Raw genomic sequence first — 16,675 nt, 5'->3', positions numbered from 1 at the left:
CTGGTTCAGTTCTCTTACTTTCCTGGGCTGTAATTGCCAAGCCTTTTGGATACATGCAGACTAGACATATAACACATCATCTCAATACATAATGCCAAACATCAAGCAAGTTTAAAATGTTATATAGTTAAGACTGCTAATATAAGACATAGGGGAAAATGTAATAGAGTGCCATTTTAGCGTCAGGTTCAAACTCACCACAATTCTCCTAATATCACAGATAATTTTAATGCCCAAAACGTAAGATGTGTTAGAATGTGATTTGGAGGGTGGAATAGTAAATCATTGGTTATGTTTGCCAATTTGTTAAAGCTGGAAAAATTCCAGAAATGCTATTTCAGCAAACAGCATAATAAGCACAGATGCTGATTGGCCATTTACATTTTCTGGTAATTTGCAGTGTTAGCTATATGTCTGAGAATGTAATGTTAAACAGACATGCTACTGTAAATGGTAGCAACAAACGAATGTATACATTAGTAGAACTATTTGCAGCACTCATGAATCATGATTTAAAATTTGACAATGTGCATGCTGGTGTGGTTTAAGTGTATTGCACAAGTCTAGTGTGTTTTATTCTTATTTGAAATAAATTCTGGTATTTGTCAGAAGTTATTTTTTGGTTTTGTTCTATATGGTAATTTTGTAGAACTTCTGGACGAGCTTCACTAAGATTTCCACTCCAGATTAAAACATCACCTATAATCTATAACTCACTGTAAAGAAAGACCATGCCTTGTAGGAATAAAAAAAGTGTTACTACTGTAAATATACAAACATTTTAGCTACAGTCTTCCTGGAGTGTAAATAAAAATGTAGTAGTCATTTCTTCAGAGAGTACTCGCAAACAGGACCCATTAATACTTTTCTGATTAACACAATGTACTTGATCAAGATTGCTGAGCACATACAGCCAGGGCAATTAAGGACCAGTCTGGGGGAGGGGTGTGGCCTAATCATGGGAGGCGTAGCCAATCCCCTTATAAAGAAAGGAAATAAAGCAGCGTGCTGGGGAGGAGGGCGCTAATCCAGGGGGGCACGATCAGCCTGTGTAATTAGTACACGCCCCCCCCTCTCAGTGCCCCTGCATATGGTATTGCTCTTTGTGCACAACTTACTCCTGTCTACTTTGTCAGCATCCATCTGGCAGCCAACTTTGCACACACAACAACTGATCTAATTCATCTTCCCTGTAAGAAGCACTTATGTTGTTTGGCATTTTTTCTCGGTATGTTTGCCATCAATTAGTGACCTCCCAAATCTGACAAGCCATATTCAGCACTCTGAAAATTCAAAAAAGTCTGATCTGTGTTGATGTCCATTTTAAAAACAGTTTTCTGGTTATATTTCAGCAATTTTCCCTTTAATACATCTTTTTGATTAGAACTTGTCCAAATAGGCCCAGAAAATCATACATTTGAGGAAATTATACTTTATTACATTATTATTATTATCATTTACTTATATGGCAACACATGTGTTCCGCAGCGCCTTACAAAGTACATACAGTAAGTGAACAAAAAACCAGTGACATACAATGCAGGACAGAGTTACAATGCAGGACAAATACATGGTTTATTTATACACATTACTGCATTAGCGATTATAACACTCAAAATAAGCAGCAGGGAGTCAGCAATCAAGTGTTAGGTGCCCTTGTGGGGAGTAAGGAGTAGTAGAAAGTGTAAATAAGGAGAAGCACATGAGAGTAGAGGGCTCTGCTCATGAGAGCTTACATTTTAAAAGGGGGGGTCAGACCAACAGGAGTGACACAAATGAGGTAGACAGGGAGGAAAGAGCATGTAGTAGCGGGTTAAGATGAGAACTGGAAAGCCTTGATGAAGTAGTGGATCTTGGAAGCCCATTTGAAGATTTGAAGAGGTAGAGATTATGTTAGGGAGAGAGAGTTCCAGAGGTAGGGAGCAGCACAGTCAAAATCTTGGAGGTGGGTGTGAGAGGAAGTAATTAGTTGGCAGCAAAGACGGCATGCATTTCTTGAGTGAAGTGGACAGGTTGAAAAGTGAATGGCGATGAGGTCAGAGATGCAAATGTGGGAGTATTGGGTGAGGGCTTTGTAGGCGAGTGTAAAAACCTTGAATTGGGTTCTGAAGGGGAAGGGGTGCCACTGTAGGGCTTGAAGGAGAGGGAAAGCAGATGTAGAATGTTTGGAGAGGAAGATGAGCCTAACAGCAGAAGTGAGAACAGATTGGAGTGGAGAGAGGTGGGAGTCTGGGAGGCCAGATAGGAGGAGGTTACAGTAATCCAATCTGGAGATGACAAATGAGTGGATGAATGTTTTAGTAGTATCCAGGGTGTGAAAGGGTTTTATCCTGGAAATATTTTTGAGATGGAAAGGGCAAGACTGAAAGAGGTGCTGAATGTGTGGTTTGAAGCAGAGGGAGAAGTCCAGGATAATTCCAAGACAACACACTTTTGGGCAAGAGGAGATAGTTGTGCCATCAATTAATAATGAAATTGTGGGAAGTGAGGTTATGCGGGAGGGTGGGAAGATGATCATCTCAGTCTCAGACATCTTAAGTTTAAGAAAGCAATGATACATCCAGTAATAAGATATAGCAGAGAGACACTTGGAGATATGGGTGAGGAGAGAGGGGAAGAGGTCAGGGGAGGAAAGGTAGATCTGAGTATCATCAGTGTAGAGATGATATTGGAGGTTAAAAGAGTTGATGATTTTACCTAAAGAGGATGTATAAAGGGAGAATAGAAGAGGTACAAGAACAGGACCTTGGGGAACACCTACTGTTATTTGAAGTGGGGAAGAGACAGAGAGGGAATGGTCAGATAGGTAGGAGGACAGTGAGGAGAGAGCAGTGTCATGTAGACCAAAGGAGTGAAGGATTTGCAGGAGTAGAGGGTGGCCCACAGTATAAAAAGGAGTTGAGAGGTCAAGGAGAATGAGCAAATAGTAGTGGCCCTTGGATTTGGCAGTAAGGAGGTCAATGCTGACTTTTCTGAGGGCAGTTTTAGTGGAGTGGATAAAACAGAATCTAGATTGAAATAAGTTAATGAGGGAGTGGTAGGAAAGTAAGGCAGTAAGGTGGTTGTAAACAATATACTCAAGGAGTTTGGAAGCAATAAGGAGGAGATCGATGGGCCGGTATTTGGAGAGTGTGTTAGGATCAAGGACAGGTTTTTTTAAGAATGGAGTAGACAAGGGCATTTTTGAATGCTGAAGAGACAGTGCCAGATAAAAGGGAGAGTTTGAGGAGGTGGGCAAGATGGGAACAGGCAGAAGGAGAGAGGTAGCGGAGGAGGCAGGAAGGGATAGGGTCAAGGGGGAGATGGAAGGGGGGTGGACTGAATGAGGGCCATGACGTCCTCTCCAGATACAGGAAGAAGTATGTCAGAATTGATAAAATGGATGGGGAGGGGTAATCTGGGAAAGGAGGGGTAGAGTGCTGAGGGTCTTGTAGAATATGATGTCCTGACATAAAGTAGATGTAAAGTAGGTGGCAAAGTGAAGGGCAGAGAACAAGGAAGGTAGAGAAGTAGGGGAAGGGCAGAGGAGGGAGTGGCAAAGAGATGTCCAGGGTTTGAGGACTGGGAGGAAATGTGGTTCTTGAAATATGATTGTTTGGAGAGTGACAGGGCAGCACTGTAGGATGACAGCATAAATTTGAAATGGAGGAAGTCTGCCATTGAACATGATTTCCTCCACTCTCGCTCAGCAATTTGTAATAATTTTGCAGGTATCTGGTGCATTTGGAATGCCAGGGTTGAGAAATGGATCTGTGAGAGTGAGTAGTGATCAACGGAGCAATATAGTCAAGAGCATGAAGTATGGGAGTCAATTCCCACAGGGAAGTGGCTTGTTCAGGACAGGAGAAAGAAAGGATAGGGGAAAGAAGCAAGTCAACCAGAGAGTAAAAAGAAACAGTGTTGATAGATTCAATGTTACACTTAGTAATGGTAGCCTTTGGAAGTAAAGGAAAGGAAGGGGATATGGGTGAAGTGACAGGGAGAGTAGTGTAGGAGGAGGAATTAGTGGTGGGGTAGAACAGTATGAGAACTAGAGAGGAGGCGAAGGAAGGCAGACAGAGGAGGGGAGATAAAAGGTGGAGGAGATGGAGGAGACAAGGGGTAAAGGATAAAGGTGGAAGCAGGGGGTAGAACAGATGATTAGGTAGAGACTGTAATTAGTCTAACCAATATACATTTATCAGTGATTTTCTAATTGTGGGGAAGGTCTTGTGATATTTTAAAGAAACATACACTACCCTTATCTTATTACGTGGATGCAAGGATTTTGAGATCTTATTTTGGCTCATTCAACAATGAAAATGTGTTTTTGTCACAGTCAGTTCATAATTCATTTGGTTGATACAAAATGTATACACGTTTTTATTTCTGTCTCATTTTTTGCAAAAGATTACACCAAAGTATGGAATCTGTGAATGCTAACAGTAATCTTTTTGTACTGCATACAGGAATATATGTTTATATAAGGCCTTGTGACTATGGGCAGTATGGAAAACTAAGAATTACTGTACTACAGTACCATGACATGAAAATGTACATCTAGAATTTACCTGGAGATAACTATTTGAATGGTAACCATATATAAAGCAGGTGTTACTGTATATCAACGAAAGATTAGCACACTAAGATAGTGTGATGTTATAGATTCTTTTTGGCCATAACTCCTTGTGCATTCAGCTTCTCTCTGCAATATTTTCCCTGAACAGTTTCTGGATATTACTACAACCCTAATTTATAGAAATAGGACCTGATTCAGAATGTGTATGATATATCGGTAGTTGAATAGCCTAACCCTAACTCTACCCTGGGGTGCCTAACCTTAATCTCCCCCCCGGGGGTGCCTAAACCTAACCCCCCCATCCCCGGGGACAATGCTGTACTCACCAGTGTCTGATGTTCGGTATGCTGATGCCGCAACTTTGATGTCCTTTGGGATATCGGCATCAGCATTTTTGCCAGCAGCAGGGTGCTGGCAGTGGTATTTTGGCATCTTGTCAACCAGCTATTTAACTACATCCCCCTGATGCATTATGGATCGCTATTGTGATTGCAGCTGCAATTGCACACACAGTGCCACTGCAAAAATATGCTAAATTCTGCAACTACTCTCCCAGGATGCCACCAAAACCATCATCCACTCACTGATCATTTCTCATCTCAATTATTGCTACCGTCTCCTTACTTGCCTCCCCTGCTTCTGTCTCACTCCTCTCCTGTCTGTATTTAATGCTGCAACTAAATGTATCTTTCTCTCCTGCCACTCTACATCTGCCTCACCACTTTGCAAACCCTACATTGGCTCCCTCTCCCTTACAGTACCCTATCAAACTCCTCACTGTCATGTATAAGGCCCTCTCCAACTCCACTGCTTCCTACATCTCTTACCTCATCTCCCTACATACTCCCTCCCACCCACTCTTGTTGGCCAATGACCATCACCTTTCCTCCCCTCTGGTTACTACCTCTCACTTCTGTATCCAAGACTTCTCACATGTGCGCCCCCATTACTGCACTGTTCTCTCTCATTCTATCAGACTATCCCCTTGCCTGCATAGCTTCAAATCACTGCTGAAAACCCACTTGTTCATAAAAGCCCATTGCTTAAACATGTTGCCAAAAGTTCACCTCACCCTCTTTTATCTTCCATCTCCCTACTCTTGCTACCTGCCTTCAGCTCCCATATATGATATGTTTGTCTCCCCGTCCCTTAGTATGTAAGCTCCTATGAGCAGTGCCCTCCTGTCTCATCATCTACTACTCTTGCTCACCAGCTACCTCCTCCTTGGACTCTCCGAGTGGGACTCCACTTCATCTTTGTCTTTCCTCCATATCCTCTAGCAGTAGCTCTAAACCTGGTAGTTGTGCCATAGTCTATGGGTACAGGTTTCATCTTGTAATGAATATTCCACTTGCCTCAATGGCATCAGTTGGTATGTTGAGAGTTGTAGTGTTAATGTTATTTGTATACTGCATTGATTATTGTATGCATATGTCATTTGCCCTCTGTATGGCGCAGTGGACCACAAGTGGCAACCTATAAATAAATGTAGAAGCTGTTAAATCCAGGGTAATATAGTATTCTGGTGGAAATGGCTGAATAGTAAACACTTACTAAACAGGTTGCAATCAGCACTCATACATGAAGCACACACATACATTACCTGTATATATGACCCACATGACAAATTATGACTCACACCCTTTATTGAAAGGTCTAAATGTATATACTGTGCACAGCACATAGGTGCAATTATTAATAAAGCCAAGGATGTGAAGTTTTGGAAATCAAAATAGACTGTGTGTGTCAGCAGCTCCTATTGGTGTTATGAAGGTAATGCTGCTACACAATACCAATGAACAATATCTTAACTCTAGGTACTTGACATGGAACTGATTGTCTATGTATTTGATTGGATGTAGGTTTTTCAAATGTAATTTGTATTTTCTCCTCTGTGTATTAGGTATTGTTCATTTGCCACTCGAACAACGTAGAGAGCCCAAAATGGCTGCCTCACCTATTGTGTGTAGGGTGAACAGTATGTAGGACTGATTATCTAGGTATTTCACATGAACTGATTATATATGTACTAGTGATATTGACCAGACATATGCCAGTTCAGCCTAGTTCTGCCCCCACTCCACTATACTTACACTTTGCTGTGCCTGGTGCTGGGCCTTCTCAGTTGCTGCAGATTTAGCAGATGTGACAATTTCACAGTCAATTATTATATAGATTTAATGTAATGTAGTTATTGATGGGTATTTTGTATTACAACAATTGTGAGTTATATGTCTACATATTGCCTATCCTGACCCTGTAGTGTGCCCTAGATTAATTTCTCACCTTTTGTGAATAGGATTAATAATTCAGTGTAAGTATTGGTGGCCTCACCATTGTAGTTTTTGATGTTGCCATCAAGTGTAAAGTGCCTTTGGGTTTTAGGGCTCAATCCAATTGTTTACGAAGGGTGCGGGTTCACATAATTTTGCTCAAAGCCCTATGGAGCTGCTAGCACTTCTATGCGAATTCTGGCTGCCATAAAGTGCGACCATTGCCGCAGTGACTCTCTCTTGCAAGATCATGGCGGCTAATTGGTTTGAGCCCATTTTGTTTAAATAAAATGTAATAATATAATAATAATAATAATAAAAATATCTAATCTTTAACATGTTTCTACACAGCTCTTTTCAAATAAAGCAATAAGAACAAAATCAATGAAAAGTCACTTTAAAACAAATAATATATATATTTTTTTACGTCAGCATTTTTATTTGAAGCACCAGTTCATAACTTACAGTATAGTGTGTGCCAGTAAAGCTAATTTTTCTTTATCAATCAGTAGCTGATCTCTTTGGTACTATATTTTTAGAAAATGGAGCTATAGTTTTTAGTCGGGCCGCAGTACATCAGATCCCAATATGTTGTATGGTATGCAGGAGTAGTGGTAAATGATTTCATCTCATCTTGAGGGGTAATTCCACTGTATACCTCACAAAGACTTAAAGGCTTAAAGTTAATAGTGTGATTTCGATTCATAGCTAGTCACTATTAGAATCAATTCTGATTCTGTACTTTTTTCTTAGTTTAACTGTAAGGAAAGGAAGCTTTCACGCAATATATCAAAATAAAAGTATTACCTAATGGCAGTTTTATTTTTCCTTTGGAAGAATTGGAAATGTAGCAAATAAAGTACAACTTGTATTCAACTAACTGCTTTCCACCAGTGAATGATAAATGATTCATAACAACAAATGCTTTAGCAGTAAGGCAGAAAAATAATTTAGTTTTGTATTATTGTGGTTATAAAGTTAGTTATACTTACTAGGAACATTAATTATTTTATTACAAATTTCATAGTGTTGCAAGTGTAAAGGAGCAATAGAAACAGTCTTCCTTAAAATAATATTTATTATAAAAATGTTATCTTTATGAATAGAGATGTTTAATAAATAAAGACGTAAATCCAGTTTTGAGGTTATTCTCATTTTCCTAAATGTTGAAAAATACATTAGTTGTTGTTATTATTAAGAGTATAGCATAATGTATGGAAGTTCCCATTTGGAGGCGACACTAAGAGAAAAGGAAAGGACAAAGTAGAAGATCATACAATAATTATTCATTTTACTGATTTCTTAAGTTTCATATATTAGTTATATTAAAATCATTTGTATAACAATATGCTATGAACTTGAGATTTTTAATTACTCTGAAATTAATGTGTGTATACATAATGTTGATGGTATAAAAGATGACTCATGGAGATCAATCCTAACTACCATGGCAATACAATTTTGAAAACCAACAATCAGAAAATGTATACATTGTAGATCTTTAAGATTATTAGAAATATCAGTACAACAAACAAAAAAATAAAATGATCATCTGCAAAAAAAATAGGTATTAAAAACTCACTTGTACCATTGTTCATTTATTCGAATTACATATTTATTACATATTCAGTACACATTATTTTAGTGTGATTGTATTTGTTGGCCTTACTGTAGCTCTTATAAAAGTGATCATTAATTTTTTTTTTATATTTTCACAGAACATTACCAGCTATATGTTCCTGAATCAGCGCAAGTTGGCTCAGCTGTTGGCAAAATCAAGGCTAATGATGCAGACATTGGACTAAATGCTGACACCAGGTACTCAATCATCAATGGAGATGGTGTTTTCTCCATATCCACTGATAAAGAAACAAGGGAGGGAATCCTTTTACTTAAAAAGGTAAACTGTCCACTTTGATGTAGATTTAGGTACCATTGATTTAGTTTGCTATAAATATGTACTGTTCAAATCAGAGCTTCTTTTGCCAGAAGAGTTTTGATATACTGTAGCTTTCACCACCATGCAACAAACTAAATAAATACATAAAAACAAAATCATTGTTAAAACATATTTTTTCCATATGTAAAAACAAATAGTGCTGTTTATGTAACCAGTGTTTCCGAACTCCAGTCCTCAGAGACCCCTAAAAGTGCATGTTTTATAGATCTCAGTATCACAATTGAAATAATTACCACCATCTGTGGATCTTTTGAAATGTGTCAGCCAGTAATAAATACACTTGTACACCAACTAGGATATCTGTAAAACATGCCCTGCTAGGGGTCCCTGAGTAATGGACTTGGAAAACATAGATGTAGACAGTCTTTGCCTTGCATTTTAGATCTAGTTAAGGCATATGTACTGTATATTGTTAAACAAAATAATAATTATAATAATATAATTAATTTATTACAAATGTTTAAAAATGATATAATTAAAGTATTCCTACATAGTCTACAAAACATTAAAATGCAAATCAGTTATTTTTTTTTATTTTTATATGCTAGTTAATTAGCTGCTTATTACATAATATTTTTTATAAAACATTAGTATGTCAAGAAACTCTGGCTTGGGCTGCAATGCTTTACTTTAGTTTTAACATTTTAAGTTTACTTGGTTGTTGGATTACATTGAATTACACATTATATTATTATACATTATTTATATTTTAGTATATTATATATTTTAATCTTGCCTTTCTTCATAAGTAAAAGGCAAAATGGTTGAGCTTTGAAAGATTTTGTATGTTTAACTATATGTTTTCACAAAAATCATACCATTAGGTGACAATAAATAATGGGTGCCCAGTGTTGAAATTCACTTGTTCTAGGTGCCCATTAATTATTGCTGTCTTCACACCCTATTAGACCAGGTATAGCCATGTAAAAGAGCTAAACCCATCTAAAGTCTTGGTTAGCACTCTAACCATGGGTTTTTTGCTAATTTTTGCTCGTACCCTCCTGACTATAAACACTTGTGCCAGTGGCTATCATGCCCAAATGGAACAACAATCGAATTGCTCTATTGGGTGCCCTAAAAAAATAACTGCCCTTTAAACATTTGAATTGCCCCCTTGATGTCTAGACTCTGCCAGTTTCATGTCATTAGAGTGTACCAGTTTATAATTATAAATATTACTAATTTTCTGATTAATTATATAATCTCATATTGTATTCTTGTTTTTATCCTTAAAATATACATTACCCAGTGAATCCTGATTGTGTTTTTTATGGTATTGTATTTGTTTTATACCTAGGCTTACCATATTGTCCCTTTAAACTGGGACACTCATGTATTACAGTTCTGTAACTGATTAAAACCAGGTGAAAAGGCAAGCTTGAAGTCAGCCAGCCACGTAACCTGTGTCATTCATGAGTGTGCAGTTTTAAAGGGATAATATAGTAAGCCTATTTATACCTTAAATTTCTGTTGAACAAGTTGCAAATGGGATTGTGTCATGGAGTTACCTGTGCAATCTCATAAGTAAGTCATTATTTGCTTCTGAGTTGTCACAGGCAAAAGGCATACTGTGGCCTTTTAAGTGTCACTTGATGAAATTTTGAGCAGTTTTTGTTACCGTACCTCATTTCCTGTTTATCTGTGTGTACCATGATTTAAAGTGAGCAAGTAAAGAACAGGCTGTAGTTTTTATCTTTGGAATGTTCTCAGCAGCACAAAGCACAGTATGTCTGGAAAGCAGCATGCTACTTTTGTGTTTGTTTATGGCCTATCCACTTGTGAGATTGTGTAAGTAATGTCAGGTTTTCTTGTGGTAAATGCAATGTTGAGAGATGGGGAGGGGTATAAATGGAAGCAGGTAGCTAAAACGAGCTGCTGACTAATTGGATTTGGATTTAACTTTAAAGACCAGGGGATTCATGCCTAATCTGTGGAACAATTGTTTTTGACTTTGGTTGCATGAAAATAAAGGGGAGTTGTAAAATATAAAACAAAAACCTTAATGCATGGTTGGGTTTTTAAATAAGTATCAGAACAACTTAGTACTGGTAGAAGATGTTTGGCAATTATATGTATACAGTAGTTAGGCTTGCCATGTCATCCCTTTAATTTGGGACACATATGAATTACACAGGTTATGTGGCTGGCTGACTTCAAGTCTATATTTCACCTGGTTTTAATCAGCCACAGAATCTGTGTAATTAACATGTGTCCCAAATTATAGAGGTGATATGGCAAGCCTACATATAGTTGACATATACAGGTGTTCTCTGTTTTAAGGCACAGCAATAGACAGGTACTTTTGTGTATGTTTGTGAATTTTATCAATTAGAACCATATGTCAAACAACAAATTATAACCAACGTGCCAGTAAGCATATTGGTTATAGGGTTTGGATACAGGATTCCCATGCACAGGATCCCAGCAGTCAGAATCCTGTAGCCAGCATCCCAACAGGGTTAGGATATCTACATCTGTCCCTAAGTATTCTAACCCTACTCCTACCCCTCCCTCACTGTCCCCTAAACCTAACCTCCCACCTAGTGACTAAACCTAACCCTCATCCTCTAGTGCCTAACCATAACCCTCCCCCCAGTGCCTAACCCTAACCCTTCCCCTAGTGTATAACCCTAACCTTATCCCTCCCCCTAACCCCACTACTTACCTTTGGGATGCTGGTGCCGGGATTCTGACTGAGGTCTGGTTTCTTATGCCGGCTATGTGAGTGCCTGCTTCCCACTGTCGGGATTTCAACTACCGCCCGGTTATAATTATGCTTACAAACTCTACCTTCAGTCAATTTAATATTTTAGTCATGTTTGTTGACATTCATAGCACTTGGATAATTATATTTAGGTCTATTTATTAGATGTACTAGTATGTACACAGCATATGTGACATTTTATGCAAACTGAATTTTATGGCAGAACACACATTTTTGCAGAGATGCAAGTTTTTGCAATCAATCCTCTAGTTCAAATTTTACTTCTTCATTCAGAAGGATGGTCATTTCATACTTAATATTACTGTACAGCGCTGTGGACCACTTGTGGCACCCTATAAGTAAAGTTTAATAATAATAACAATAGTAGCTAGTCTGTCTGTTGGCTAGGTACCAGGGAACTCGGCAAATACTCTGCAGGTTTCCACAAGTCCACTGAACTAGTTAGTGCAGCTAAGGCAATTAGTCCTGTTTTGTTTTTCATTTGGTTCCTTCAATTTAAAAGACAGGAAGTTCCTGAGATCACTGCTGATGATCAAAAAACTGCTGTGATTCTCTGATGCTCACAGATAAGCCTTTTTTACTCTAATGTGATTTGACCTTGACTTGCCTTTGGATTTTGCTTGTTTGCCAATTGCCCTGACCTTTTTGTTATAGCTGTTGAACATGCTACTGTATTTTTTCATCTCTTATATGTTTACTGTTTGTTTAACATCTACTTAACCACCTTATTATATCTGATGTTGTTCCTCATGTGGATGTCTGATGCTGTGCATTTTGCTGGTTATCTGCATTCTGTGCATAATTCAGAAATGTACTCTTTGCCGATGTTCACACAGTTGAGCGGTTATTGACCAAAAATGCCTTTTTCACAGCCACAATTTGAACCTGCAGTGAATGAATTGCAAATATGCTAGTCTAGAGGATTTACTAGCAAGTGATTGACAGGCAGGGGCCATTTTGTGGGAGGTAACAGGGAGTGGGGAGAAAAATAAGAGTGCAGCGTGATAAGTTTTAATACATGTAACAGCCGCCTACTGCAATCCTGTATGTAGAAAATATGGCTTTGGTGTCTCTGTTATCGATGCCATTCTGAGTGACCTTAGACTCACTCAGGAAGTTGATATTTGCCTGACCTTCATCCGATACTGTGTATGTGTACAAAGTTGCGGACAGCTGCGATGGCTCAGGTGGAAGTGTCAGTACAAGTCTTGACCGATGTTGCATTACCATATTTTTCAACATCCACAGCTGCAAAAATCCAATCTGCGGGAGCATAAGTGTACAACTCTGGTCTCTTACTCATTTTATTACTCATATTATTGGGGAAATATGTCTGAGGTGTTTATATTTTGTCCAGTTAGTTTTCCCATTATAACTTAAAGTATATCTGGAATATTATGCTTTAACTATGTTATTAAAGTCCTGGTGGTATGTGAGTACTGGTAAGTACAGTATGTTTTTGCTTAATAGGAAAAATGACTTCTACAGAAGTTATTGGGACTGGTTATGAAAGCTTATCACATGGGAGAAGACTATTCATGACCACTGTATTTGCAGAATGAGTGAAATTTAATGGCCAAGTCCAGAAATAAGTAAACATTAGGTAGTTTTAAAAATTTCACTTATCTCTAGAACAAATCCTTAATATTGTATTTGAAGTTAGAGTCCCTAAATATTGGAATATAGTAACCTAATTATAGAGCAATAGCAGGACATTGCTCTTAACATATCTGCAAAATGTATCTGTTGTAATGAAGAATATATTTTTCCTTATTTCAATTAATTATCTAACTCTCACAACATAAATGGCACATCTCTTAATTTTTAATGTACTGTACTTGGGTTGTAGGAGTTATGCAGTTGCACATTTTTTCTTTTAGAATAATTGCAAAAAAATTATATTAGTTAATTCATTGCATTTCAGTGATACAGAGAGAAGTGAAGTCTAGGAGTAGTAGTGCCATTCAGCTAAAAAAATGTAATACATCAGTATAAAAAATAGCATTTATCTTACCTGTTTCAAAATAACCAACCACATAACCTACATATATCTCTCTTATCAAATGCTGAGCTTTCAGTACAAAATAATTTGGTTTCAAAACAATTCTCATAGATTACAGCCAAGCTATCTAATTTAAAACTAGAATGAGTTTTCCTTTATACAAAGTGACCCTTGGGAACAGAATTTAAACTTTTTGTACATGTTTCTAAAACTATGATTAAAAATATTTCCTAGGATTAAACATTTAGTTTAACAAACCCATATGTCATATCAAGAAGTTAGGCTTTTTCAAAAGTACCTGAATCAGGAAAATTGCAAAAGGAAAATAGGATTTTTTTTATCTCTAAAATATGAAACTGGTTTCTTTGAAGTAAAATGAAAATTTTGTCAATAATTTAAATGTTGGAATTCATTTTAAAATAACAATGTTCTTTTTGACTATTTCCGAATTGATTTTCTTTTTCTAATATAAAAACATTTTTGACTTCATCCTATATTTTAGCAAATCTGGTTTAGTTTTAAGCATTTAGTCTGCAGTGTTGATCCAGTATATTGCTTTGATGATTTACCATTTATTTAAGAAAATAAGTATTTAAATAGGTATTCACAAAATAGATGTATTCCTTCATTTGCACTTGAATTATGGAAAATCAATTTTACATTATTTATATTTTTAAAAATGTACTTGCTCAGTTGATATCATGTTGTATATATAGTGTTAATGTATTCTAAATGTTCAGTTGAAATACCTATGTTTTGCACCTGTGCAGTCTTTCCAGTGAATTTCAAGTTACATACTATAACTTATATTATTGGCCAATATTGGTCAGAGGTTGCAGTGAGCTGACTGACTAAACTAAGTGACAGAGCAGCGACACAAACACATGGCAGTTTAAAATAATATAGCACATCTATGAAATACATAGGCACAGCAATGGTAGACAGGATGGCAGTTTAATAAACTATATGACCCTATAGAATATTTTCATTAACTAAGAGCTAGTAGATTAAAAGTAAGAGTCTAGTAGAAAATATAATATATTACCAACACACTTCTCCTAACTGCAAATCACAGGCCTTAGGACAGTACAGCTGATTTCTGCTGGAGTAAAGTGTATTAGAAAGCTAGACCACCATCAGACTTACTTCAAACATCATTTATCAGGTCCAAGGCCAGTACAATTTATTGTAATTAGAGTGTATACTGAAAGGTAAAGCATTGATTACTTTAAAGAAAAGTAAATATAAAGGCCAATGCAGGTGAATGGATGTGGCTTATTTAGTGGAATGTAAAGTATGGATCACTAAAAATAGAAGTAAACCTGAGAAATGGGACATATTATTAAAAACTAAGCTTCCAAATGTGAGTTTTCAAATGTAGACTAAATCCAAACAGCATATCACAGGCTAGAGGCCAGTACAGGTAAATGAAGATGAAGTAACAGGCTAGCAGTCTTTGCATCTAGTAAATGGCTGTGGTAAACACTATCCGAGTGTATACTTGAGGTTGGGCAGCTAAATTACACCATAGCTATTTTGTACAAGGGGCTAGAAATTGGCTTTTTTCCTCCTAATATTCAAATGGACTGTGAGATGTTTATTTGTACATTATCATTAAAGTAATTCTCCACCGTTTTCTTTTGATGCTTACTGTATCAGATTTAGTCAGGGTAGAGGTATCAATATATGTGGGCATTTATTTTAAGCCTGACCAGATGTCATAATGTTTCACTCTGGTGCACTGAATTAACTCTTCATTATTAGTAGGTACCATATCTTAGAAAAGGTAATTTTTTTCCTGGCAGCAGAATTTGCAGGGGAAACTGAAGCAGGAGTCATGTGCCACTTGAGCTGACAACTTGTTTGCAAAGAGATCTTAGCATCTATAAAGATCAATGTCAGTTGAAAAATAAGACATTACATATGACTTAAACCAAGGATTAGGAATGGTTGCCAAAATGTAGTGATCCAATTTTAAGAATAAAGAACTTGATCTACAAGTCCACCATACTTAGTAGAATTGCTTAGTTTAATTTCCTGCTTCTGCTTCTATAGCTGATTTTCCAGTAGTTTAATTTAGGGTATGACCTGAAAAAGGCTGGCCGGCAGTGTCTTAACTCACTACATACTAGGTTACAATTCCAAATGGTTTCAGAAGCTTGAATAAAATGAAGAGTATTTCCCAGTGTGCTGCGGTAAGATGGTTGCATGTCTCCTCTCTCCCTATCTCATTTGTCTTTTTGCTGTTTCTCTAGTTGCTGAATCAACTAAAGGGTGAAATTCCACATGGTTACTATCTATTGCTTCCATTGATGGCATGGATAATTTAAATATTTGTGCAGCTGCTTCGTGTTTACATGTGGTTGCTGAATGTCAAAAATGCCAAGAAATTTTATGGGCTACAGTCAGCATCTCCTGCACAGACCTATAATTTTTTTAAGAATGTCTGAACCACCAAGTTTATTGTGTGTGCAAAACATGGTACATGTTAAAATTCAGGTTATCGGAAATGACAATTCCTGAGTACAGTCTTAGTGGGGTAAGCCATAGTCAGAGGTGATATTTTCTTAAAGCTTGTCCCATAATGATTAGATTTGGAGTGACCTTTCTTATACCTATTTCTTACTTCTTGACCATTTGTTTAAAACTAACATGTTGAAGAACATGACTACTATGACTGGCAGTACTGGGATCCTCCTATTCTTCTATAGGCTGGTTCATGATTGATTTACATCAGGACATTAGTAAAGCTGCTGTACTTGAACTTTTAGTTGCCACCACACTAATGAATGTACAATAAGATAAGGAAATTAAGGACTGTTACATTTCCCATGGATTTTTATTAATAGACTTGAGAATTTGTTTAAAGCCAGAAAAAAATTTCTTCTTTCAGCTTTTATTATTTTGTAGTTCAGCTGATGGGGCCAAAACACCAAATGAGGACAATAATATACACTGCCTGTCAAATTCACACAGTCTTAACTAGAAATATCTAATTTGAATTAAGAGACATGAGATTTTTTTTTTTAAACTAGAAAAAATTACCTTTTTCATCTTTTTGGTGTGCAGCTAATGGGGCTAAAACACCCAGTAAGTAAACTATTTCACCCCTTCCAAGAATATATACCCTGCCTCTCAAACACACACAATATTCCCT

At 37.0% G+C, this 16,675-nt stretch overlaps 1 protein-coding gene across 1 annotated transcript in view; it reads left to right on the top strand.

Annotated features, from left to right (window-relative positions):
• Positions 1–16,675, top strand: part of CDH18 (cadherin 18) — an 810,171-nt gene that overhangs the window by 604,332 nt on the left and 189,164 nt on the right. The window contains exon 6 of the mRNA XM_088468265.1: positions 8,550–8,731. Within this exon, the coding sequence (XP_088324391.1) occupies positions 8,550–8,731 (182 nt within the window). The remainder of the gene's footprint in view (positions 1–8,549; positions 8,732–16,675) is intronic.

Source organism: Taudactylus pleione, unplaced genomic scaffold (assembly GCF_031769625.1).
Source record: "Taudactylus pleione unplaced genomic scaffold, aTauple2 ptg000083l, whole genome shotgun sequence".
Taxonomy (NCBI): domain Eukaryota; kingdom Metazoa; phylum Chordata; class Amphibia; order Anura; family Myobatrachidae; genus Taudactylus; species Taudactylus pleione.
This window is presented reverse-complemented; position numbering and strand designations above follow the sequence as displayed.